The sequence below is a fragment of the Halichoeres trimaculatus genome, unplaced genomic scaffold, assembly GCF_033239565.1.
Source record: "Halichoeres trimaculatus isolate MK-OKI-2021-1 unplaced genomic scaffold, fHalTri1.1 fHalTri1_scaffold_33, whole genome shotgun sequence".
NCBI lineage: Eukaryota > Metazoa > Chordata > Actinopteri > Labriformes > Labridae > Halichoeres > Halichoeres trimaculatus.
This window is the reverse complement of record NW_027437211.1, coordinates 235,001-261,500: the sequence shown is the minus strand read 5'-3', so window position 1 is coordinate 261,500 and position 26,500 is coordinate 235,001. Positions and strand designations below refer to the sequence as shown.

Here is a 26,500-nt window from a genome sequence, read left to right as displayed (position 1 = left end):
AATCCTCTGAGACAGGCAGAGGGCACAGAGAGGTGGAGAGAGTAGGAAGATCTGAGGGAACGAGATGGGGTGGCAATGCGGATATCACCTCACTGTTGGTGTGGTGTTTTTTGGGTGATGTGCAGTGCCATTTCTCCTCCAAACATGGTATGTAGTATGACAGCCGAAAAGTTCAATTTTGGTCACATCTGACCAGACATCAATCCCCCAGTATTCTACAGGCTTGTCAAGATGCTGTTTAGCAAACTATAAATGAGCTTCAAAATGCCTTTTCTTGAGGAATGGAGTCTTGCGGGTTGAGCGTCCACAGAGGCCATGGCGGTGGGGTGCATGGCCTATTGTTTTCTCTGTAACAATTGTACCTGCTGCCTACAAGTCTTTCTGGGGCACTTTCGGGTGGTCCTTTGCTCGTTGAGTACTTTTCTGACTACCTTTCTGACTCTCTGGTCAGAAATCTTGCAAGGAGCTCCTGTGCGTAGCCTGTTGATGGTAAGGTAGTGCTTCTTCCACTTGCGAATAATGGTCCCAACGGTGCTGACTGGAATATTCAGGTGCTTTGATATAAGTCTGTGACCAGTTCCATTCTGATGCTGAGCAACAATCAGGTTGTGAATGTCTTCAGAGAGCTCTTTGCCTTTACCCATCATGAGGAATGTGGTATTTAACTGCTTGGTGAAAAAACAACCTTTTTTTATAGTACCATCAATTTGCTCTAGTCCAGCTGATGTTGGTTTGCACCAATTGGAAGTTCAAGTGATAATTACTAACAGATTTCAGGTGGTATGGTGCATTTCCTTGCCAAAGTATACAGCCTTTCCATGGTATGTTCAATACTTTTTTCCTTTGTTATCGTACTTAATTCCACAAAATCATTATTTATGGACCTGAACGTTGTGATTTCTTTTCAAGTGTGGATTATTTGAGTTAATACCAATGTCTGGTAAAAATTTCATTTAAATTGCAGCTTTGGAATTAAATGTTATGAGAAAAAAGTTGACGTGTTCAATACTTATTTTCCTCACTGTACATGACATATTGTTTTGGAGCTAGAAAAGTATAAACACTCAACAAAAATATAAACGCAACACTTTTGTTTTTGCCCCCATTTTTCATGAGATGGACTTAAAGATCTAAAATTGATTCCAGATACACAATATTATCATTTCTCTCAAACATTTTTCACAAATCTGTCTAAATGTGTGATAGTGAGCACTTCTGCTTTGCTGAGAAAATTCATCCCACCTCAAAGGTGTACCACATCAAGATGCTCATCAGACACCATGATTAGTGCACAGGTGTGCCTTAGACTGTCCACAATAAAAGGCCACCCTGAAATGTGCATTTTATTTATTTTTTTGCTTTATTGGGGGTCTGGGGACTCAGAACCAGTCAGTATCTGGTGTGACCACCATTTGCTTCATGCAGTGCAACACATCTTCTTCGCATAGAGTTTATCAGATTGTCAATTGTGGCCTATGGAATGTCGGTCCACTCCTCTTCAATGGCTGTGCGAAGTTGCTGGATATTAGTGGGAACTGGTACACACTGTCGTATACGCCAGTCAAGCACATCCCAAACATGCTCAATGGATTACATGTCCAGTGAGTATGCTGGCCATGCAAGAACTGGGACATTTTCAGTTTCCAAGAATTGCGTACAGATCCTTGCAACATGGGGCCGTGCATTATCTCGCTGAAACATGAGGTGATGTTCATGGATGTATGGCACAACAATGGACCTCAGGATCTCATCACAGTATCTCTGTGCATTCAAAATGCCATCAATAAAATGCAGCTGTGTTCTTCGTCCATAACAGGTGCCTGCCCATAACATAACCCCACCACCACCATGAGCCACTCAATCCACAACAATGACATCAGCAAAGCATTTACCCACACGACTCCACACACGCTGTCTGCCATCTGCCCTGAACAATGTAAAGCGAGATTCATCCGTGAAGAGAACGTCTCTCCAACGTGCCAGACGCTATTGAATGTGAGGATTTGCCCACTCAAGTCTGTTACTGCGTTGATCTGGAGTCAGGTTAAGGCCCCTATGAGGACGACGAGCAATTGTTTCAGCAGCTGTCCGAGTGGCTGGTCTCAGACGATCATGATGTCAGATCAGCATCTTGATGTGGCACACCTGTGAGGTGGGATGGATTATCTCGGCAAAGCAGAAGCACTCACTATCGCACATTTAGACAGATTTGTGAACAAATTTTGAAAGAAATGGTAGTATTGTTTATCTGGAATAATTTTTAGATCTTTGACTCCATCTCATGAAAAATGGGAGCAAAAACAAAAGTGTTGCGTTTACATTTTTGTTGAGTGTATATATAAAAGTGAGCGCATGAAGCGTGTGTGACTGTGCAAACAACCTAAAAATGTGTTTTCACACACAGTTTCAAACTTAACCCATTTTATTTTGATATTGTAGTTATAATCTTTGCCCTATTTCCAAATATCATGCATTTAGTTTTCCCAAGTTGAGTGTGATTATTTGTTGCCATCAAACCATTTTTTTGAGTGTCTACAGTTCACTCGCCACAGTATCCAGAAGCTGTTTCAGGTGTTTTTCACTACAAAAGATTGGTTTGTTATCAGCAAATAAAATACACTTGTGAGCTGGAAACCAAACATAAATCATTAATACACAAAATGAACAACAATTGTCCAAGTACTGAACTCTGGGGCACCCCACATGTGACTTTTGACAGAGTTGAGTTTTGGTTGTTAATGTGAACAAATTGTGTATTGTACACAACATTGAGGTGGCGCAGCTGGAGAATGCGCTTGGTTGGTAATCGGAAGGTTGCAGGTTCAAGCCCAGCTCTGGGCGACACATGGCGATGTGTCCTTGGGCAAGACACTTAACCCCTAGTTGCTCCCACTGCTGCGTCAGTGGTGTGTGAATGGGTATGAAAGGGCGTGACTGTGTTAGATGTACTGATGGATAGCTGTCATAGTAAAAATTGGATCCATCATCCAGCAAATGGGTGTGGATGGGTAAGTGTGACCTGTGGTGTACAGCAGCTTTGAGTGGTCCATGACTAGAAAAGCGCTATATAAGCTCAAGTCCATATAAGCTCAAGTCCATTTACACTGTACTGTGTATTCATGTCTTTCAGTACCATTTGTAATTTGTTCTATGAAATCTGTGAGTGCATGTAAGGGGGTTCTGTTGTTCCTGTATCCATATTATTGTTCACAAAGTATGTTATCGTTATTTTTTTTTTCTAGAATTTCTGTCAATTGTGATAACAGAGAAATGGGTCTGTAATTAGAGAACAAGTGTTTACCACTGGACTTGTAAATTGGATTGACCTCAGCAATTTTCATGCCTTTAGGGAATTTCCCAGCCATTAGAGACTGATTTAAAATAGAGGTTAACACTGTAACAACATAAAAAAAAAAAAATTAAATCAAAGATATGTCAAAATCGTTCCAGTCTGTGGATCTTTAAGGGTTGATTTTATGCACGATATCAGTTATTTCTTTCTTCATGGTTAGTTTTATGAAATTGTTCGAGAGTTCACATCAGTAATACTAGTATTGACTGTATTACCAGGGTGGCTAAATGAATTGGCAAAATTTTTCCCCACACCAACAAAATATTCATTGAAGTGATTTGCAATGTGTTCATTACTTTTTATCATTACATCTGTCAGGGTTGGTTTAACCAGCTGGTTTACTTGGACCCAAAAGGAGAGGTGGACGCAGAAGCAGCTTAAGGGTTTTTATTGTGAGTTGTGTTTAAGATGAACAGGTGATGTGAGGGAGAGAGTGGCTGTCACGTGAACAGCTGCAGGAGTGTTCTTGAAGAGGCACTGGAAAACACACACAGGTAAGTACTGGAGAAAACTCCAAGCAAACATGCACACGATGACTAGAGCGATAATAGTCGGCCTAATAACCACTGTGAGAGCTGGAATCTACTGGCCCCTATCCTCCCTTCTAGCAGAGCTTAAGAGAGTGATTAGCTGCTGATGACAGATTTTTTTTATTGGTCCTCATTATGATTGTTAAACTTATTTTAGTATTTCATATACCTGTTTTCAGTGTCTTTAGTTCTATACTTCAAAAAGTCTTTATACAATCAATCAATCAATCAATCTTTATTTATATAGCGCCAAATCATAACAAATGTTATTTCAAGACACTTTACAAAAACATTTACAGGTCTAGACCCGTAAATGTTAATAAAATTTTATTAGCAGAAACCCAACATCAAGACAAGATAAGGAGTCTTATCTTATCTTAATCCACCATGAGTACAGGACTTTGCAGCATTTAGCAAGTTACAATGGCAAGGAAAAACTTCCCTTTAACGGGCAGAAACCTCGGACAGAACCAGACTCATGTTAGACAGACATCTGTCTCGACTGTGTTGGGGTTAGAGAGAGACAGATAGAGGAGAGAGAGTGGGAGAGAGAGGGGGGGGGGGGGGGGAGGAGCGGGGGGGGGGGGGGGGTAGGGATACACACACACGCACACAGACACACACACAGACACACATACACACACACACACACACACAGAAAGGGAGAGAGAGAGAAACAGACGCAGTCTGAAGTTTGGCGCTGTGGCGACAGTTAAGGTGAAACCAGCAGGCCAAATCCAAAGCTGTAGTAGCTGGTGTCGGACAGGAGCACAGCAGCAGGCCGTCTTCTTCACCGATCCCCAGGAACCTACAAGACAAACTCAGACCCTCCCAGAGAGGTGTATGGTCAGTAACTATAACAGGACAGTAAGACTAGAAGTTAGACTGACAGAAAAAGAGGGAAACAGGAGCCCTGTGTGTCAGTTCCCCCCAGCAGTCTAAACCTATAGCAGCATAACTAAGAGCTGGTTCAGATCTGATCCAGCTCTAACTGTAAGCTTTATCAAAAAGGAAAGTTTTAAGTCTACTCTTAAAGGTTGAGACCGTGTCTGCTCCCCGGACCTCAACCGGTAAGTTATTCCAAAGAAGAGGAGCCTGATAACTAAAGGCTCGACCTCCCATACTACTTTTAGAGACCCTAGGTACAACGAGCAGACCAGCATGTTGAGAACGCAAAGACCTAGACGGATTATACGGAACAATTAAGTCTTTAAGATACGATGGCCCGATGCCATTAAGCGCTTTGTAAGTCAAAAGAAGAATTTTAAACTCTATCCTAGATTTTATAGATAACCAGTGTAGAGACGCTAACACTGGAGAGATGTGCTCTCTCCTCCCAGTCCAAGTCAGTACCCGAGCGGCAGCATTCTGAACCAGCTGAAGAGTCCTAATAGACTTATTAGGACAGCCGGATAAAAGAGAGTTACAGTAGTCCAGCCTAGAAGAAACGAAAGCATGGACCAGTTTCTCAGCGTTGCTCCGAGACAAGATGTGTCTAATTCTCTTGATATTGCGAAGATGAAAAAATGCCGTCCTTGAGACCTGTTGGATGTGAGAGTTAAAGGACAGGTCCTGATCCAAAAGAACTCCCAGGTTCCTGACAGTGGTGCTGGAAGCCAAGCTGATGTCGTCAGAGGCGGCGATGTTGTTGAAGAAAGCTTCTCTGAGATGTTTAGGTCCAAGAACAATGACTTCAGTCTTCTCTGAGTTCAGCAGTAAGAAGTTTCTGCTCATCCAGGACCTTACGTCTTTGAGGCATGCTTCAAGTTTAGATAAGCGGTTGGTTTCTTCAGGCTTCATTGACAAGTAAAGCTGAGTGTCATCTGCATAGCAGTGAAAGTTTATGGAGTGTTTCCTCAATATAGTGCCGAGAGGAAGCATATACAAGATGAAAAGAATCGGTCCGAGCACTGAACCTTGAGGAACTCCATATTGCACCCTGGTGTGAGAAGAAGAGACGTTGTTCACATGAACAAACTGATGTCGATCCGAAAGATACGATCGAAGCCAGGCTAAAGCGGTTCCTGAGATACCAAGAAGACTCTCTAATCTCCTCAGAAGAATGCAATGATCAATAGTGTCGAAAGCGGCACTAAGATCAAGCAAGACAAGCACAGAAAGAAGACCACTGTCCGAAGCCAAAAGTAGATCGTTGGTTACTTTCAGCAGCGCAGTCTCAGTGCTGTGGTGAGCTCTGAACCCAGACTGAAAGACCTCAAAAAGACTGTTGCTATGAAGAAAATCACAGAGCTGACTCGCAACAACTTTCTCCAAGATCTTAGAAACGAAAGAGAGGTTAGATATCGGTCTGTAGTTGACAAAAGAGCCTGAATCAAGTGTAGGCTTTTTAAGAAGAGGCTTAATAACAGCAACTTTAAAAAGTTGGGGCACGTAGCCCGACAGTAAAGACGCATTAATCATCCTTAGCAAAGAAGATCCGACCAAGGGAAAGACTTCCTTTAACAGCCAAGCTGGGATGGGATCCAGAAGACAAGTTGATGGTTTGGCTGAAGTGACAGTTGAATCCAGCTCTGACAGGTCCACAGGCGAGAAGCAGTCCAGGAGTATATTAGCTCTAAGCGACGTTTCCGCAAATTCGCCATCGATCGAAGGTTCTATCACGGTTGCATGTAACACGCTACTAATTTTATCTCTAATTTTTAATATCTTATTGTTAAAAAAGCTCATAAAGCCCTCACTGCTAAGCGATAGAGGAACGCATGGTTCAGTAGAGCTATGACTGTTTGTCAGCCTGGCTACAGTGCTGAAAAGGAATCTAGGATTGTTTTTATTCTCTTCTATAAGAGTCGAGTAGTAAGTTGCACGCGCAAGTCGCAAAGCCTTTCTATATTCATTTAGACTATTTTTCCAACGCGAGCAGGATTCGGTTGTTTTAGTCGAACGCCATATTCTTTCTAATTTCCTCGATTGTTGTTTGAGCTCACGAGTTTGAGCGTTGTACCACGGAGCGGAACGATGTCGTCTGAGAGTCCTCTGTCTGAGCGGAGCAATTGAATCGAGGACGGCTTGAAGAGAACCCGTGGTATCCGCAACAAGTTGATCAAGCTGAGAGGGAGCACAAGAGCTCTCTGCAAAAGTAGAGCAAGAATCCAAGGCAGCAGGAATAGCTTCCTTGAAAATGTCTACAGCTCTGTCAGACAAGTTCCTGGACAAGATGATTTTGTTCGCAGGTGAGAAATCCGACAGCAAGAATTCAAAAGTAATGAAGAAATGATCCGACAGAAGAGGATTCTGCGGCAAGACAGCCAAGTTGACAGGTTCCACGCCATAAGCAAGAACAAGATCCAAGGTGTGGTTAAAGCGATGAGTAGGATGGTTCACAGACTGTGTGAAACCAAAAGAATCCAGTAAAGACATGAAGGCAATACAAAGACTATTGTCAACGACGTCCACCTGAATATTAAAGTCACCGACAATGATAATTTTATCCGACAGAAGAACGATATTAGAAAGAAACTCTGAAAAGTCGGAGAGAAATTGAGAGTACGCGCCAGGAGGCCGGTAGACGATAACAAACAAAAACGGTTGCGCGGTTTTTACAGCTGGATGCAAGAAACTGAGAAAAAGACTTTCAAAAGAGCTAAAGCCTAGTTTAGGTCTAGTGCTAATATTAAAGCTAGAGTTAAAGATAGCTGCCACTCCCCCCCCACGGCCTGTGTCTCGAGGGTTATGAGTATTAAGGTGACTGGGAGGAGTGGACTCGTTTAAACTAACATATTCACCCTCACACAGCCAGGTTTCAGTCAGAGCAAGTAAATCAATGTGATAATCTGATATAAGTTCATTAACTAGCACAGCTTTAGATGATAAAGATCTAATATTTAACAAACCACATTTGACTTTAACGTCATGTGGTTCATCCGCACCGGAAGTTTTAATTTTTATAAGATTATCATAATTCACTCCTTTATTATTATTATTATTATTATTATTATTATTTTTATTATTATTATTATTAAAGTAGTAGTTGTTGTTGTTATAATAATTATTGTTGTTATTGGTATTTTTATTGTTATAGAAAAAGGGTCTCGGTCGGGGAAACGACACAGTCTCTATGTTACAACAGGAGTGGCTGGGAAACTGCACTAAGGGAAACGCAGAGGAGCGTGTAGGACTGCTGCTCTGCTGCCTGGTCTCCACTCTGAGTTGTCAGATGGGTAAACTAATAAAATCAGCCAGATTTCTAGTTAAACGAGCTGCGCCATCCAGAGTGGGATGAACGCCATCTCGGCTAATTAGACCAGGCTTGCCCCAGAAGGATCGCCAGTTGTCAATAAAACCCACGCCATTATCTGGACACCAGTTCGACAGCCAGCGGTTGAATGAGGAGATGCGGCTAAACATCTCATCATTTGCCCTATTTGGCAGGGGGCCAGAGAAAATTACCGAGTCCGACATAGTTTTGGCCAAAGCACACACCGACTCCACATTAATCTTTGTGACTTCCGACTGGCGACGTCGGGAGTCATTAACGCCGACATGTATAACTATCTTACGAAATCTACGTTTATCCTTTGCCAGCAGTTTTAAGTTGCCTTCAATGTCGCCCGCTCTGGCTCCCGGGAGGCACTGAACTATGGTGTCTGGCGTCGCTAATTTCACATTCCGTACTACCGAGTCACCAATCACCAGAGTGTTGAGTTTCCTAGCAGGTGTGTTGCTAAGAGGGGCATATTTATTGGAAATGTGAACGTTACGGCTGTCCGGCGTGCGATTTTTATGCTTGCGGCTATGTTTCCCTCTCACGGTCACCCAGCCACTACATCCCGGCTGCTCGGGATCTGCCGGGGGGGAGGCTAAGCTAAGACGGCCCGCACCGGCTACAGGGGGCTGGCTAGCATTAGCTAAATGTGGCCTAGCTTCGGTGCGGGGCCGCGTCTCCAGTTCAGAAACCCTCGCCTCCAGAGCTACAAATAAGCTACATTTAATACAAATATCATTATCCGTAAAGGAGGAAGAGGAATAACTAAACATCTGACACATCGGGCAGAAACGAGCTGCAGAAGGAGAGTCAGAGTGAGAGCTGGAGCTGGAGTGGAGAGACATCGCTAGTGCTGGGGAGCTAAAAGGCTAACAGGAAAACCAGTCGTCAGAAACACCGAAAAAGTATACACCCTTGTGGGAAAAAAGGCAGAGTGCTTGGTGTAAACTACTATAGATCGATAAGATGGCAAGATTGAAAAGAGTGACAGTCCGTAACAGGTAAAACAACAGATAGATTGAGAGCGAACGACACGACCGTGCTGTACACAGAGTAAAGGAAAAACCGGAAATGATACCACAGACTCACGTGACTGCAGAGATACAACACTTTTGTCATTTTACAGGCATTTTGTAATCCATAACACAGGCTTGATATTTATTCATTCATTTTCTGAACCACGTGTCCTGTTCAGGGTTGCAGGTGGCTGGAGCCTATCCCAGCCATTGGGCGAGAGGTGGGGTACACCCTGGACTGGTCGCCAGCCAATCACAGGGCTGACACACAGAGACAGACAGACAACCATTCACCCACACACACTCACACCAAGGGACAATTTAAAGTGCTCAATTCAATCAATCAATCAATCAAACTTTATTTATAGAGCACTTTTCATGCCTAACGGCAACACAAAGTGCTGGAAAAATCAAAACAAAACACAACAAAGCAAAAAGAAAAAAAAAAAAAAAAATCGGTGTACAACCCTCCACCTCTAACCCACCAACCCTAGTGCACAAGGTGAACACAGTTGATTAAAATCCCTGCAGATGACCTGAGGAACTGTTGAAATGCTATCTGGAGACCTTCATGAGGAAACACTGAAGGTAAAGTAAAATCTTAAACTCACAGTAAGAAAATAAAACAACCAAGCTAAATGAAATAAATAAGATAAAAAAGTATAAGATTAAAGGAGTAAAAAAGAAACGATGTAGAACTAAAACTTTAAGGAACAAAAATCCAAAAGCCGAAAGTGACAGTGCAGTAAATAAGAAGATAAATAGTTAGGTTAAGACACATAAAAAAAAAAGATAAATATATATTGAACTAAAAGTTAGGACTTTAAAAAGAGGAAGATCCAAACATAATTAGATAAATAGATTAAAGAAAAAAAAACTCAGTTAAAGGCCAGACTAAAAAGGTAAGTTTTAAGTTTGCTTTTAAAAACGTTAAACCTGATGAGCGTGTTTTTGGACTGTGGGAGGAAGCCGGAGTACCCGGAGAGAACCCAGGCATGCATGGGGGGAACATGCAAACTCCACACAGAAAGGCCCACCACCCAAGCTAGGAATCCAACTAGTGACCTTCTTGCTGTGAGGCAGCAGCATTAACCGTTGCGCCACCACTTGGACCAGCAGTTTAGGTAGCCATGTCTGCTGTTTTGCCACTTTTGCTGTCTCTTCCAACATGAAGTTTAGAGACTACTTAATCTCCTCCATGTACTCTACTTGAGGCTTCTTGGGTGGCATTTGGGCAAAAAATCAGAGTATGTTTTTCCTTTGATTCAAAAGTTACAGAAAAAACCTGTGGCTTCGGATGGAAAACACTGACTCATGAGACGCTGAGTGGAGTGCTGACTCATGACTCGGAGTACTGAGTGACGCTTGAGTCCAGTGCAGAGTGACACTCTCCTTTAACAGTCTCTGCCTGAACAGGACCTCAATTTACACAGAAACGCTGAGGGACTGAAAACGATGTAGTAAGCATGCCAGGCCAGCAGTCTGCGCTATAACTGTCTTGTCCAGAAGCGGCTGCTTTTGGGAGATCTCCACTGAAGTAGAGTTGGGCCGATAATCTGGTGTATTGGTGAATGCTAAGAGCAGAGGTGGAGAAACAGATGCTCATTTTGTATGAAGCAGTGTTTCTCCATTCTGGTCCTGGGGCCCCCCTGCCCTGCATGTTTTAGATGTTACCCGAATCCAACACACCTGATTCAAATGATCAGCTCGTCATCAAGCTCTGCTCGAGCCATTCATTTGAATCAGGTGTGCTGGAGGAGGGTAACATCTAAAACATGCAGAGCAGGGGGGCCCCAGGACCGGAATTGAGAAACACTGGTATAAAGACAGTCAGCAGGTTCAGCAGATTGAGCAGCACAATCTCAACATGACAGACCTCCATGATCATAACAAAGGTACTGTTGGATGGCCTTTTGGACTTTTGGATGCAAGAAGTGTAACAGACAGCGTTCCCACTGAAATTGCCGGCTTACTTTTTACACAGCAACAGTGCTGGCAGTGTTTCAGAAAAATTCCACTCTCGAGGCTGTTTTGAAAATTTTGTTTTTAGTCAGCTGAAGCGCTGTTTCCATGTAAACAAGGGACTGAAAAGCAACAAAACCTCACTCCTGTTACTTTCAGTAGATATAGTCCGGTTCCTGGTCTCAGTCCTGTAACTTTCAGTCCTGTCCCTGGTCCTGTCATGTTACATATAGTCCTGTCCCTGGTCTCAGTCCTGTTACATATAGTCCTGTTCCTGGTCCTCAGTCCTGTTATATCAGGCTTAAGGACGAGGAACAGGAATGAAAGTAGCAGGACCGAGTTTTTAGCATAGAGTTAGCAAATCCATGGGATATAGCCACATGACTTGAGGGGAGATAAGGGCTACTAAGCCATTTTTTACTCATGCTGTCCTCTGGACCAGGTAAAGTGATAAAGTTTAAGAAAGGGTGTACCTGTGTTTCAGGATTGTTCCTGTCAGTTTCAGTGAGAGCCTCGTTCGATACCCACTCTCTGCAAAGAGTTGCTCTCATTTGCCTGAGAATTGTTACTTGACTCTGGGTTGTATTTGTATTCCCTAGCCTGCTGTTTCTTTTTTTCTTTTTTTTCTTTTTTTTTGAGTATTTATTTATTTATCTATTCTTTTTTTGAGTGAGTGATTGGTTGATTGATTTAGATCTTGCTCCAGCACCTATGTGGCAATAAATATTAATTTGTTTAATAATAAAATTCCCACATTTTTTAAATTTAACACATTTATTTCTCAAGAAAATGCTAAAATGGTGTGTTAACGTCCAGCATGTCAAGTCTCCTACTTTTCCACTCACCCACAGTCACAAGGGTGTGTTTAGGTGCCTAAACATGGTACTGTTAACTTGAAACGCCAGACAGACTGTTTCATATATCCGCCATGGAAATATCTCACTAGTCCACCTGGGTAGCAGCTCTTCAGGATTTGTTTTCAGAGACAGCTGGTGATTGGACAACCGTTCTGATTGACACATTCACCACAGGCAACTCCACATCAAGCCATAGTATGAAGTAGCTTATGTGCGCCGCTGCTGAGAAACAACAGATGAACTAGTGTTAAGATCGGCCCTAAAAAATCCAGCCCGACTCGCCCCAGGTCCGCGGGTATTAAAGCCTGACCCGGCCCGAGTCCGATCAGTTAACTTGATTTGAGGGCCCGAGCCTGAAACAAACCCAAAATTTTATATCGCAAGTTTTCATAATGTTAAAATAATCTACATATTTTTATGATCATTATAAATGCATTTACACAATGAAATAACGCTGGAAAAGTTTGTTAAAGATTTTTCTGTGTGTGATATTGTGCTCACATGGACGCGCCTCTCTGACAAGGAGAGGATCAGCAGCAGGAGCAGGTCTCTGGGCTTCATCACAAGATCACAAGGAAGGACATCTGAGACACACGGGGTAAAGCCTACAGAGCGCAGCAGGTTCACTAAAGTCTTCGTTACTCAAGGCAGAAACCAACAGACTTTAAAAATCCTCCGCTGGAGACTGCGCGTACGGATGAATCCATTCATACATGTTTCTGGACCAGCTGCTGTTTGTTTGTTTACTTGCTGAGGTAGGTGGTCCAGGGCGGTCATCTCGGTGTAAAGTGCGTATTGTGCAGAAGTTCAGTCTCGGGTCTCGTCCTCTTGAACATCTGGCAGTAATTGCGTAAAGCGCACGCGTCCCGAGCTGTGTATTTGGTTATTACAGACTTCAGTCAGCAATGGCTCGTTAAACAGGTGCCACTGCCTCTGGTAGAAAAAGCGGAGCCCTAAAGCTTCCTAGTATGCTTTTGACTATGAGTGTTTATGGTCAGGTATTCCTTTAGTTTAATATCCATACATCGTTTTAGTATACAATACATAATATATAAATAAATAATTATCAAAAAAATTATCAAGAGAGAAGCCTGGCCCGGCCTGACCCAACCCAACCTGACCCAAAGTTAATAATTGACATTTTGGGCCCGGGCCGGGCTTAGGCTCGGGCTTAAGATCTTACCTCTAAGATGAGCAACCACAGGAACATGAGAAACAGCTGCGATAATGGTGTTAGACTGCTGCTGTTTTTGTAAAGTTAACTTAAAGGGGACATATCATGCTGATCTGTGATTTAATACTTACATATTAAAAAATTAAGTTGAAAACAAGACCTTTCACCCCCTGAATTTTCAAAAAAATGAGATATTGTATTTTTTCTGATATCTAAGAACGAGATTTGATGCCTCTTAAAATAGATCATTGACATTTGGCTTCGAGATTTCGACCTCAATGAAGACATTAGGATCCTCTCTTTTTATTGGAGAAATCTGATAAAGCAGCTCCTCCTCTGTGAAGTCAGTTAGTCACACAACCGCCACGGGGGGATACACCCACCGAGAGCAGAGTATAAAACAGACAGAGAAAAGTGAAGGAGCAGGATGGAGCCCTGTTATAGAAATAGTTTATTGGTGAAGTCTGCCTATATTTCCACGTATAAACTATACATGTTACAGTACCGGTTTGACTCACCACACTGAAGCGTCCTGAGATGATATGTGTCGAGGTGGATTTTCTTCCTCCTGAGCTGCAGAACCGTCTGGGTCTGACTCGGGGTCCAATACAAAAGGACGTATCCTACGCTTTGCCATTTTATTAGTGCTATCAATGCCTTACGGTGAAGTTTTGGCAAACAGCAAACTCACTTGGTCTGCTTCGTTCAATGTGGCGATTTTGTAAATACTGCCATGCTGCAAAAACCGCCCCCTGGCTCTACCCCCTCCACCCCTCAGATAGAACTGACCAATCAGAGCACAAAGGGCTGTGACGTTGCGAGGTTACTGGAGGTCATTCTCGAAACGGAGCGTTTCAACGAGATCTTCAGAATGGCCTAAAATGAGGATATTGAGAATGCTATTGTGGGGAAATGAAGGAACTAAATGACTTGTACTGAAGGCAGAAATGCTTTACAGGCATCCTACTCTGGCATAGTGAAAAGGAGAAACAAGCATGATATGTCCCCTTTAAGAACCAAAGAAACTCTGAAAAGCATTAAAATCTGCTGACGTCACGTCTGCTCGCCACTTCCGCAGCTCCCTTAGCTCCCTTAGCTCCCGCTGCTCCCGCCTCTCTTCCATGATTGGGCCAGTCAGAATTCAGCCAAGTGAAATTGTTGGTCAATGGAGCCTGGCAAGGTGGATCTGCAGGATTTCAGAAACTGAACAATGCAGGTCCATCTGCTCTGCAAGGTTATGGTACCGTTTGATTTTAAATGAATACCCAATGCGGTACACATCCCTATCGGTCTTGAATGTCAAATGTTTCCTTCTGTAAGCAGCTTCAAACAGACAAACAAATGTTACATCAGAGTTGCTTTTGGGGGGTAGTGTCTTTTTGAGGACAATAATTGGAGTAGGAAACCAGGAAGAGTTGTGAAAAATGACCCTTGTCAAAGGAGCTGGGTTTCAGTGATCCACCAAACCAGAGAGCCCCTAATCAGACAGGTCTAAAGAAGAGTACAAGCTTTGGATCAAGTTTTTATTTTTATTTTTTATTTTATTTATTTTTTTCTATTTTTCTTTTTTTGGATCATTTGAGGAAATTACATTTTCATGATGCTGGTGACACCTGTGGAGGGAAGAGCTGAACCTGATCTGGTAAGAGTGTATTTCCTGTTTTCCAATGAAAGATCTTATCCTACTGAACTTTCAACTGCCAACAAAGGCAGCATGCTGTTACAAACCATGTCACAGACACAGTGGCTGCTTGCAGGTATTGAAAACAGTATCATTTGTCTGTTTGTTTGTTTACCATTCTACAGTATTCGTATTGTTTTTCAGTCTCTTTCGCCGGCTAAGAAATCTTCTCTACTGCTTTAAATGAGTGAAATAATTTACAATGAGCATTTGGTGCTGGGTAACTCAGACCTATTGTAAAGAAGCTGTGTGAGAATAAGTGGTGCATGTGTGGTCCTGACCCTGATCCTGCCCCGTCAGCTCTTTGAATGTGGTTTCATACTGTTTCACCTGTTATAATGCTGTGAACTCATTCATTCACAGTTGTTCCTTTTTAAACTGTAGGGTGTAAGGAGTGTTTGTGTGCAGAGCCTTGCATCCTTTGACAGTAAGTGGAGCATGGTTGAAAATCAGATGAAGGACGACCTCTTTCATTTCTCCTGTGCTGAAAACAGACAGAGTGGACTCAGAGCTCAAGCTTTAAGGGTTTTATTTTCAGACGAAAGAGACTGGACTGATGGGAGACTCACCAAGAGCAGAATCAGACACCAGAGTACTGGGACAGCTTCTGCAGTCTATCTTTGTGATAAAACTGTCTTTTTCATGCATAGCCACAAGATGGCACTGTAGAGTAGTGTCTCTGTCGGGTTGCACAAGCTCAAATGCAGAGGTTGGTCTGGATATGATGTTTTTTTGCTCTGTGGGAGGATTGGACATCTCTTCTCTCTTCAATCAGTATTAGTCTGGTCACACCCATGGTGCATTCATGGCCTATCCCAAACAGCAGAACTCAACTTTGATGCACCTTTGGATGATAGGAAAACCCTGGAGAGTTCATGTTTATCTTCTCTGTCACCGTGTTCCACATATGGTAAGAGATGCGAGCAGGAAACCTCATCCTAATCTTCAGATATGAAAATGCGCATGCACCCACGCATGCACAGCAGGCTTCCTGTGGCTGCAGGAGCCTGAGTTGAAATGTCTCTGCATTGTTGGTGCTGTGCAGACATATGGTGGGGGTGTTTCTTTCCGCTGCCTGCAGTTTGATGCTTGATGATAATATTTTTAGGTTTGTTCAGCTCAACAAGAACGTGTCATGCTTTCACTAAAATGGTCACAAAAAAAGAGGTTCTCCTGAACAAGCATGAAAGGCCTGTGTGAGCGGGAGAGCCCCATGCAAAGCTCCCAAAATAGACACACACACACACACACACACACACACACACACACACACACACACACACACACACACACACACACACACACACACTGAGCGTGATAAGGCTATCAGCCTAAAGTTAGTATTCCTCAAATACAAGATGAGTCTGACATTTCCCAAGAGAGAGAGACACAGAGAGGCTATGTGTGCAGTCTGTGTGTGTGTGTGTTGTGTGTGTGTATATGCGTGTGTGTGTGTGTGTGTGTGTGTGTGTGTGTGTGTGTGTGTGTGTGTGTGTGTGCAGGCTGCAGTCAGGGGGGATGGTAGGGGAGCTGGTAGACTAGAGTGCATTTGGTATTCAGCCGTGCCCAGTATTTATCTGTCTGCTGGCTGTCTAGTCTGGTCTGGCCTGTTAGTGGTGTCACCCTGCATGCTCCCTGGGGGACTAAATTGACGCTCCAGACAGACTGCATGTGTGTGTGAAAGTGTGTGAGTGCTGTGTGGTGGTGACAGAAGTAGGCTGCAGTCCAACCATGTGTGTCTGAGGACGCGGTCACACTGGCCAACCATGCCTAGCCTAAGCACGCTTCAGCCCTAAAGCCCGTTTGGAATGGCCAGTGTGACCGCAACTGTGCCGTGCTCAAGTACGATTTGCTCCCATGCTTCGGCACACTTCGGAGAGGTGGGCTTCGGCACGGTTTACTTCATGCACGAGCACAAGCACGCGGACAGCACGTGCGATTCATAATATATGATCGCCGCGAGTGCAACTCTCGACAATCATTTTAAACAAAGCGGGGGTGTTAGAGGGTTGTGTCTGGCGAAAACGACTCACCATAAGTCCAAAACTAGTTGCAGCAGTGCTCTCTGTGTCTCATTGTGCTGATTCTAATGAGATCGCGCTTCATGTAAACAGATGCTTCACGATGACGTAGGCGGGCCTTGCACATGTGTGATACCCGCTAAAGTCTGGTTCATACAGAGGTAGTGTGATCGCTGGCTGTACTCTCCAGCTAGGGAACAGTGCTGTGGGGGAGCAATCGTGCTTAAGCACTGCACGGTTTGGATGGCCAGTGTGACTGCGTCCTGAGTGTCTTTGGAGAGAGCTCGTCTCAGGAAGTGTGTGCATGTCTGAAGTGTGCTTCCATGTATACATGTCTGCCTCTGTGTGTGTGTGTGTGTGTGTGTGAGATGACCTCACGTTGAGGCAGAGAAAGCTCCTCAGTATCTGAATCAATATTGCTGCTTTGGCTGACGAGACAGCAGCGCCTCAATTTGTTGCTTCAATAAAGTGATGACAGCTGCCAGCAGTTTGTAAATTACATCAGGGTCACTCGTCACTTTTTCTCTCCCCTACCCAGAGTGTCACTTAAGAATGTGGAATTCATTGAAAGCCATCAAGGAAAATATTTTTGCATGATTGGATATAAAACTTGGCTGGTGATGCGGCAATTAATGCATAACATCTGTTGGAGGTCTTTGCTTTTACTTACTTTTACTTTTGCATTTACTTATTTTCCCTCACAGAGGGCCATTTTACTGCCAGTGTACTGGTGTGCTCTGAACTGAAACTGTAAACCGCTCTAAGAGTACACTCAAGCAGGGGCTATGTCAGACCAGTCCTTCTCTCATGGACTGGAAAACGTGGTTTTCTGCGGGGGTAGTGATTCCTCTACCATACTTTAGGGCAGTGCCAGCTTCAAACTGCTTTGACAAGGGCCTACTCACAGCTTCTCAGCGACCTCCTCTGGACCCTAATTTGATGACCTCCTGCTATAAGGGGGCATTCAGAAGTTCTGTTAGATCCGAGCAGCCTGTTTTTTCAGAGCCTGCAGACAGTCCTGTGCTCCAGTGTGAGATGACATGTATGTGAGTTGGGTGCGCTGGGTGGGGTGGGGGGTTAACTGTTGCTTGAACTCAAAGGGGATGTGCTGGGTTGGAATGAGGGGGTCCTCCTCTGCTGCAAATGTGCCCCTGAACCACAAAATTGGTGCAGGGGGTCACCTCAAGGTTAGCCCCTTCAAAGGGCTGTCGACATTGGCTGCAGTCCGCCATAACAAGGGAGTGAAACTTGAAGCGCTTTCCCCACCCTCCCTAAATAACACACCAGACAGACCAGTCCCGGCCTCGCCTCTCCCTCCCTCCCCTCCCTCCTGATCTGCTCTCACACAGCCATTGTCAACCAAGACCCAGCCATCTGCTAGCTCTCTGAGTCAGGTCATCGCCCCCCTTCCCCACGTACACACACACACACACACACACACACACACACACACACACACACACACACACACACACACACACACACACACACACACACACACACACACACACACATCACCCTCAAACCCACCCATGAGCACCCACCCTCCTGTAACCCTGACACACATATAACCCCCGTCCCATCCCTGCTCTGCTGCTGCCTTCAGGTCCACCAGTGCAGCGCCATAGACTAGCTGTGCTTGTTAATGCTCATCAGGGGCTTCCTGTGAGGGAGCTTTAGTTTTAATCTTGATGAGCAAATATCTGCTTTAAAAACAGTTTAAAGAGCTGTGGACCACTAACACCTGGGAATCGATGCCCAAAGTGACACCTTCAGGCTTCACTGTAAAGAGCTGTCACGGTATACACTGCCCTGGTGATAAAGGGCCAAGCAGCACGGGAGCTGGAGATGCATCTACAACTAACACATGTACCAGTATATGACCCATGTGGCCCCTCACCAAGCCTGACTGAGAATACAGGGGCCCACTGTTCCACCAATCAGTGTAGTTTTAACAAACTGTTATGACTAAGCGATGTGTTTTCAGCACAGACAGCTGAAACAGCTGCTAACCCCTGTGTGGAGTGGATTCTGCAGAGCGTCCAGCTTGAGTTGAGAGATCTACCCTTTTTACTGGCTGTCTGAATCAGGACGGAGCAGTGTTTTCTCCGTTCACTCCTGAAGGCAGCATCCTTCTTCCCCTCAGCCAGGCCCTCCTCTGAAGCCTTCTGATTGGCTGAGGCAGCTGTCAGTCGGTGTATGGGCGGGGCCTGAGCCCGCTGTGTCTGCCCTGCTCTGGTGGAGGAAGGACAGCTGCTTTCAGCGGCCAAGGAAGGAAAGGAAAGACTACACAATGCGTTAGCTCCGGGCCATGGCTCGTCCCCAGCTCGCTCCCTGATTCCCAGTCCGTGTCTCTCCGACACCAAGATGGCGTAAGAAGAACCGGGCTGGAAAACTGCGAAACTGTCTGGAGTTACTCGAAGCGGCGAGCTCAGCTGCCGCTGCCTGGAAGTTTTCTGTTGTTTTCCCGTCGTGGGGCCCCGACGGTGGCGGCGGCTCTCTCCCCGGAGCGGTGTCCCGGACTGCCCAGCCCCATGCAAAACCTAACGGCCCCTGGCGGCCCCGGCAACTCCAATGTCACCTGCTCCTGCAACTGCACCGCTTCCCAGCCACAGGGAATGGAGATATGTGAGTAGCAGCGTTAGCTGCGTTTTTGCTCTGAGCCTAAAAAACCGGGGACAGGGGGGCTGTAGTAGAGCCGCAGAAGTGCAACAAATGAAACTGGACCCTCCTCTAAGATGGTGAACTAACTCTGCTCCCGACCCCTGGTCGGCGGGCTGCTTCTGTGAGGATCTCACAGTATGCCTTACATGTCAGTAGAAACTAAACGGTGGCCGTTAACTTACAGCTGGTTTTATCAGGTCTTCAGTCTTTCTGCCCTAGGGCTGTGTGTGTGGCTAACAGTATGGAACTCCCAGTGACAGGGCTCTCTGACTCAATGTTAGTGAGTCTGTTAGTGTGTGTTTTGGTGAACATATTGTTTCACTCAACAGTTGGCTCACTGTGGACACAGATAGCTTGCTGTGGAATAGCTCTACGGTTTGATGAGACGCTGTAAAGACATGAATTAACCTCTTTAAATCCTCCATTCACTGAAGGCTGACTCCTTTCAGATGAGTCCGACCAGAGTTGTTGGATCCTCAGTGTCAGAGGTGGAGGGTTAACCTCACAGGGCCTGCCTGCCTGCTGTGCATGTGCTGTGAGGGATCACCACACAGGGTTAAATAGTTTGCCTGTCAGCACAGACAGGAAACGCTGGAATGGTATGTTATGTCTGTCTGCATTCTGAGCAGCTCAGAGAGAAACTATCATTATCAGCTCTGCCCTAACGCTGCTGCTTGTGGATCCACTGCAGATGTTCCTCTTTATGACTGAAGCAGAGACGAACGCATGCAGGCATTCAAGCAGGCAGACAGACAGACAGGCAGTAATGCAGGGGAAGGCCAGACAGACAGTGTATGTATCCTTTCTGACAGATCTGCGCACAAACTACAAAAGACAAATAAACTGGAGACGGGCAAGCAGCAGACATGCAGACATGCGGGTAGATTCAGAAGCAGGCAGCCAGACAAGTACAGACAGAGACATAAACAGATATGTAGACACACATGTGAAGCTGCACCAGCCAACAACATACCGAGGGACAGACGTGCAGACACACAGACAAGCTACAGATGCATGGACAAAGTTACAATGATGTAAAATTTCCACTGGGGCCGAGGGCCAGGCCTGGGCAACGCGAGGTGAGCGCAGGATATTAGATTCAGATTTGGCAGCAGTGGGTGGTAGTGCTGACGCCACATTGTAACCAAGAAGTGTGTGTGTGTGTGTGTGTGTGTGTGTGTGTGTGTGTGTGTGTGTGTGTGTGTGTGTGTGTGTGTGTGTGTGTGTGCGCGCGCGCGCGCGAGCGAGCGCGAGCGAGCGTGTATGGATGTGTGTGTGTCTGGCAGACAGGCTGGTGTTTGAACATTCATTTCTGTGGCTAGCCGGGTAAAGCACACACTGTCAGGCATGAGAGGGTGCATCCACAGACACAATCCACAGACACAGTCCATGGACACAATCCTCAGGAACAATCTACAGACAGTCTGTAGACACAGTCCACAGACACAATCCACAAAAATTATTCACAAAAACAATCTGCAAACATAATCTACACTCACAATCCTTAGACACAAACTACAGAGACAATACTCAGACACAATTCACAGACACAGTTCAAAGAAAAAATCTTGAGACAAACTCAACAGACACAGTCCACTGATACACAATCAACAGTCCACCGCCCAGAGTCTGTCCAGAGACAGAATCCACAGACACAACCCACAGACTCAGCAGAGAGATGATCCAGAAGCAGTGCCTCAGACCTGTGAAGTGTGCTGCAGGAGTCAGCTGGCTCTGTCGTTTGCTGTCACTGTGATGAACAGATGAGTTTATGTATGCTGTTATTAAAGCATCAGGGGAATATTTCTAATGCCAATCCAAATGTCTCAATAGCTGGAGGAAGCTTCATTCGCAAGTGGTTTGAAATAGCTGTCCTACTGTAGTGGCCGTCTGGTTTGAAAAGAGCTCTTGTTTGTGGGCTGTGTTGTCATGCAGACTCGGCAGAGGCTGAATAATGTAGCTCATGCTTTGATGATTTCTCTGGCTGAAGAAAAGAGCTACAGTCTGCCTTTTTTTCCTTCTTTTTTTGAAAGCAGAGCGGGCGGTCTCACTGGTGTGTTTCCTCTTTATTCAGAAGAGGAGGAAAAGAATTAAAAGGAACTGGGAACATGGAGGGAGCAGAGCACAGACAGTGTGTCACGGCCGGGAGTGGAACCTCTGCCTACACTCAGGGAATCACAGGGAGGGTTTGAGTGAAGGAGACCATTAACGAGTGTAAGAGCTGTTCCTGAACTTGGGTTGGTTTAGTGCTGCAGCTGTCTCGTGTTGTAGGTGTGGTGTTATAAAGATGTTGTAATGTCTTGAGGTCCAGCGGCTTGGCCTCATGCAGATTCACTTCACTCATGCAGCATCTGACGTCTAACATCTCCAAAGTGATCAAAAAGTGTTTCCAGCCCACATGTGGGGTCATAGGAAGTCCAGTCTCTGTGTGATGGTCCAGACTCTGCAGGGTGAGAGCAAATGCAAACATGTTTGACTCTTATCGACTCTCACAACGATCAGCAGTCAGTCTGAAAGCAGCCAGCACACACTGGCCATGACCTAGCCAGGTATTTTCAAAAACGAGCACTCCCCCTCGTTCATTTTTAAAAATACTTCCGTCCACACACAGTGGGTAAATCCGCCGGTGACTGCGACTCGAGGCATGCCAAACCCATAATGGGCAGTATTTTCCAGACGTAAAACCTGTGTCAGACAACCAGAATGAGGCCCCGTCTTTCAGCTGTGATGTTTGAGAACCGAAAACTCAGTTTACGTACACGAAACCATGAGTTTTCCAAAATCTCCACTTTGGCCGGAGTTTTTAGAAAACATAGTTTTCGGTGACGTAAAACTGCAGTTTGGTGTGGATGACAGGCGTAAACACATAAAAATATAGGAGTTTTCCTAAATACTCGGTCACGTGTGGACATGTCCATTATGTCCTGACTGTGAGAGCTCATTTTTCTTCCCCCCAATGCAAACGCTCATCTCTGTTTCTATCAGGAGCTGACGTCCTGGTCCCAGTTCAGGGCTTTATCTCATGAAATGGACACCTTGAAAAGTCTTGGGTGATAGTGAAAGTACACAGACTGTTAGGGGGGGTTGACCTGGGCACTAGTTAGCTTCAGAAGTAGATTAGATAACTGAAGATTTTTGTAGAAACTTCCCATGTTAGCGTCAGAGAACATCTGAAGTCTGCTTGGATTTGTGCACCCCAGCTACAACTAGTTCAGTGTTGTCTTCGGTATCACACCAGTAGGGTAACTTTCACATTTGAAAAAATATGGCACTGATGCCTGGTACCTGGCAATCGGTACCAGTACTCAACGGTACCAATTTCAGTACTTTTTTGTATTGGTGTGGTAAAAAATGTCAATTTGTTTAACAATAATAATTAAAAAAATAAACATATTGATTCTTCAGTTTATAACCTTGCAATACTGCGTTCATGTCCAGCATAGAAAATCACCTACTCTTCCAGTCCCTCACAGTCACAAGGATGCATTTAGGTACCTAAACATGGTACCTTTTGACCCTACGAGGATCGGTACCTGGTACTTTTGACAGAATTTGGTCAGTACGTAATACATTACCTAATTTGGTACCCTACACACCAGTGGAAGCTGATGGTCCTTTTCATGAGCAAAAGTTTCAGGCTCCATCTTTTTTTAATGGAAGAATCCATTGTATCTCTTTTTTCCTGATCAGAGCACATCAGGCTGTGAGATGTCATTGATCATCAGCGTACCGGACAGTAGTGCATTACAGCAATATAACATTTTCCACCAACTGGAGCAGCCAGAGCTCACGGAGGGGGATTGCAGTTTTAAATTACTCTGAGCCTTTAAATAATACAGATGAGAAGTCCTTGAATTCTTTTAAGCATCTGGGTCCACCAAGCTTGGGCAAAAACATTAACTCATGTTGTCTTCTAAACACACTGAACATTGGGATCCTCTGCTGGATGAAAAAAGGACTCTGTATCCATACACAGCGAGCAGCTCCCACCCAGAGACGCAGTCCTTCCTGGTATTTAATTCTCTTGCTTCCACAGACGTAGTCTGGCTGTAAACATGCTCTGGCCTCTTGGGGAAGGCCTGGGTCCATGTGTCAAAGACTTGAATGGCTGTCTGTGTGTATGTAACAGTTAGCCTGCTGCAGGGGCCAGCCAGCCAGATGAATGCGAATGGCCTGCTCTGAAATCCCATGTATGAGTGCTGTAAGTGTGTAGGTGGCAGGAGGGTCATCTGTCAACTACCTCAGGCCACACACACACTCAGCTACTTGTTGACTCTAGCTCAGACACATACAGAAAGAAGTATACATTGGGGCACACACACACACACACACACACACACACACACACACACACACACACACACACACACACACACACACACACACACACTTCAGTCCGTGCACACATGTCCACACAAACAGTGAGAGAGAGGCACACAGACAGACGCTCAGGCTCAGCCAATATTTACCCTGCAGTCTCCCGCCAGACAGCCAGTCCAATCTCTGTCTAAGCTCTTTGTTGTTTGTTTGGGTTTTTTTTTGCTCTGTTAGTGATGCAGTTGTTAATTTGAAATGAGTTTGGTTCTTATTCAGTTTGATTATCAATGATTCTGAGTAATGAACCTGGGAGAAAGTCCTGTCTATGAACAGGCTGAGGCACTGTGGGACCTTGGGGAGGTAGTGGCACAGACAGCCAAACAGCAGCATTTTGAGGGAAGACTTGATTTACCCCTACAGACACCATGTTTTGCATCTGCTACTTCTGTAATTAATTTCACTGGGAGTTTCTTCTTATGCACAGTGTTTCTCAGTCTGATGCAAGTCAGGGGCCCCAGACCTGCTTTTACACACACACATACACACACACACACACACACACACACACACACACACACACACACACACACACACACACACACACACACACACACACACACACACAGTAGAGAGAAGGAGTTTACTCTGAGAAAGTTTTGGACTTTTCATCACGGGGCTCATCCCTTCTGTTTGGACCCCAAACCCTTATTTCTCAGGATGAACTACATTCAGTTTGAGGAGCTTGTTTTCTTGTTTTTATTCTTTTGATGATAAAGGAAATGTCCCTGACATGTTGACAGACACCTTTGAATCCAGCTCAGGACAATGTGTTCAGCATTGTTGTGTTTGTTTGCCTGTAACCATCTTTTTTAGGGCTGCAACGATTAGTTGACATAATTGACTCGTCAACAACAACAAAAAAAAAAAAATCAACGTGTATTTTAATAGCCGACTTGTCATATCATTGTTTTCATTGTTGTTGTCGTATGGGGAAATGAAATGCCAGGCGGTAAATGCTCTTCTGTAATTTCAGTTCACAGCATTTGGCTCCACGTTAAGGGATACACTTACGGGAAAAGATCACTAAGTTCATACATGAGGACTGTTGATAAGGACATATCTCTGCGTCCTGACGGCACTGATGGAGACTCTAAACCTCCAGCTTGGACAGCCTGACAGCTCCCGGTGTTTAGCGCCTGATAATGTGTTTTAGAGAGTCTTTTTCACTCTCCGTATAGACCATTTTTCAGGATCCGAGTCACAATCTAGTGTCAGAACTCCCCTAACTTTTTAAAAGTGAGGACATTTATTCGATGGAGAAATGAGACCAAACATGATGTCATGGAGAGCTGAGAGCAAGTCAGGCGGGATCATACAGAGAGCAAAGCAAGCCCCAATAAGCAAACATACATCAGAAAACAAGCCCAGAGTCTCTAATAAGGGGGTCTTGCCAACCAACACTGCTAACAACAACTTCATTTCCCTCTTACCTGCTCACATGACACAGGGGTGACCAATCAGAGGAGAGAACCTAACTCTGGGTAATTGCTGTAAAAAGTAGGAAAGCACATTCAACAGATGTGTGTTACAGATATGAGGTGCTGTTAGAAAAATATTTAAACCTCGTAATATACAAATGTTTACTTTTTAAAGTTATATGTAAGTCCCTGGGAATAATGTACGCATACTTCAAAGTGTCTGAATTCATTTTTTTATACCAAGTTCACTGTTAAGATTTCATATAGAACGGGAACTATGTGGTCTATGGGATTAACACTGCATAGATATGAAAAGGTGTGCACTCCTAAGCCACTGATATAAGATTAAGGCCAAATCAGGTTAAAACACAAAATTAAAGCTGCAAGCAGCGTTGAACAGGCACATCGCCCAGTGCTCGCAAATCGGAGCATGTCCAGGCTGCTACATGTGCAGCAAAATGTGGCTCGGCCAACAGCCATAGGTCTAGGCATGATAGTTAAGCCCAAAACGTTTCAGGCCTTTAACTCAAAGTAGTTGGACAGGCTGCAGTTTGCGCCCCTAGGTGGCGCTATGGAGCATGTATGTTAGTGCAACCAGTGATACAAATGCACTGAGGCTGTGACACTGAACCTGTGTGTGCATTTTGGTCCCGATCCAACAATGTATAGGACAGCTATTAAGGTCTTCATGAGGCAGCAAAAATGGTGAACTTTGACCGTCATTTGTGGCCACGCCCATTGAGGTACCAAAATTCCATTTGCAACTTTTCATTGCCGATGCATGAAGTATACACAAGCGGATATTGAAGTTGATCAAACCAAAAAACTATAAATCGTCAAAATTGGATGTTTGCGTCCAAATAGCGAACTTCCTGTTCAGAATTGACTATGGTTATGATAGACTCTTTTGTAGGTTTAGGCATGATTGTTATGCCCACCAAATTTCAGGCCTGTAGTTCAAAGTAGCTGGAGGGGAAAACATTTTGAGCCCCTTGGTGGCGCTATGGAGTATTATTGTTTGCACAACCAGTGAAAGAAATGGAATCAGGATTTGACAGTGAACTTGTGTGTGCATTTTGGTCTGGATCCAACAATGTACAGGAGAGCTTTTAAGATTTTTCTAAAACTGCAAAATGGTTGACTTTGTCAGGCATTTGTGGCCACACCCCCAAAAATTATTACAATTCTATTCTGATTATTAATCTTCAATGTCTCAAGTATTGACA

General features: G+C 44.6%; 3 protein-coding genes across 3 annotated transcripts in view; 1 reads left to right on the top strand and 2 right to left on the bottom strand.

Moving 5' to 3' along the window:
- Positions 1-4,477: 4,477 nt before the first annotated feature.
- LOC141786455 (uncharacterized) lies at positions 4,478-7,394 on the bottom strand. The gene has a single exon (XM_074665098.1). It carries the CDS (start codon positions 7,258-7,260, stop codon positions 4,870-4,872), a length of 2,391 nt encoding a protein of 796 aa, XP_074521199.1. The 5' UTR covers positions 7,261-7,394; the 3' UTR covers positions 4,478-4,869.
- A 528-nt stretch (positions 7,395-7,922) lies between these two features.
- On the bottom strand, positions 7,923-8,949 carry LOC141786457 (uncharacterized). The gene has a single exon (XM_074665099.1). It carries the CDS (start codon positions 8,947-8,949, stop codon positions 8,053-8,055), a length of 897 nt encoding a protein of 298 aa, XP_074521200.1. The 3' UTR covers positions 7,923-8,052.
- A 10,110-nt stretch (positions 8,950-19,059) lies between these two features.
- The window catches only part of LOC141786460 (protein TMEPAI-like), a 94,196-nt gene continuing 86,755 nt past the window's right edge, over positions 19,060-26,500 (top strand). The window contains exon 1 of the mRNA XM_074665102.1: positions 19,060-19,443. Within this exon, the coding sequence (XP_074521203.1) occupies positions 19,350-19,443 (94 nt within the window). The 5' untranslated portion in view covers positions 19,060-19,349. The remainder of the gene's footprint in view (positions 19,444-26,500) is intronic.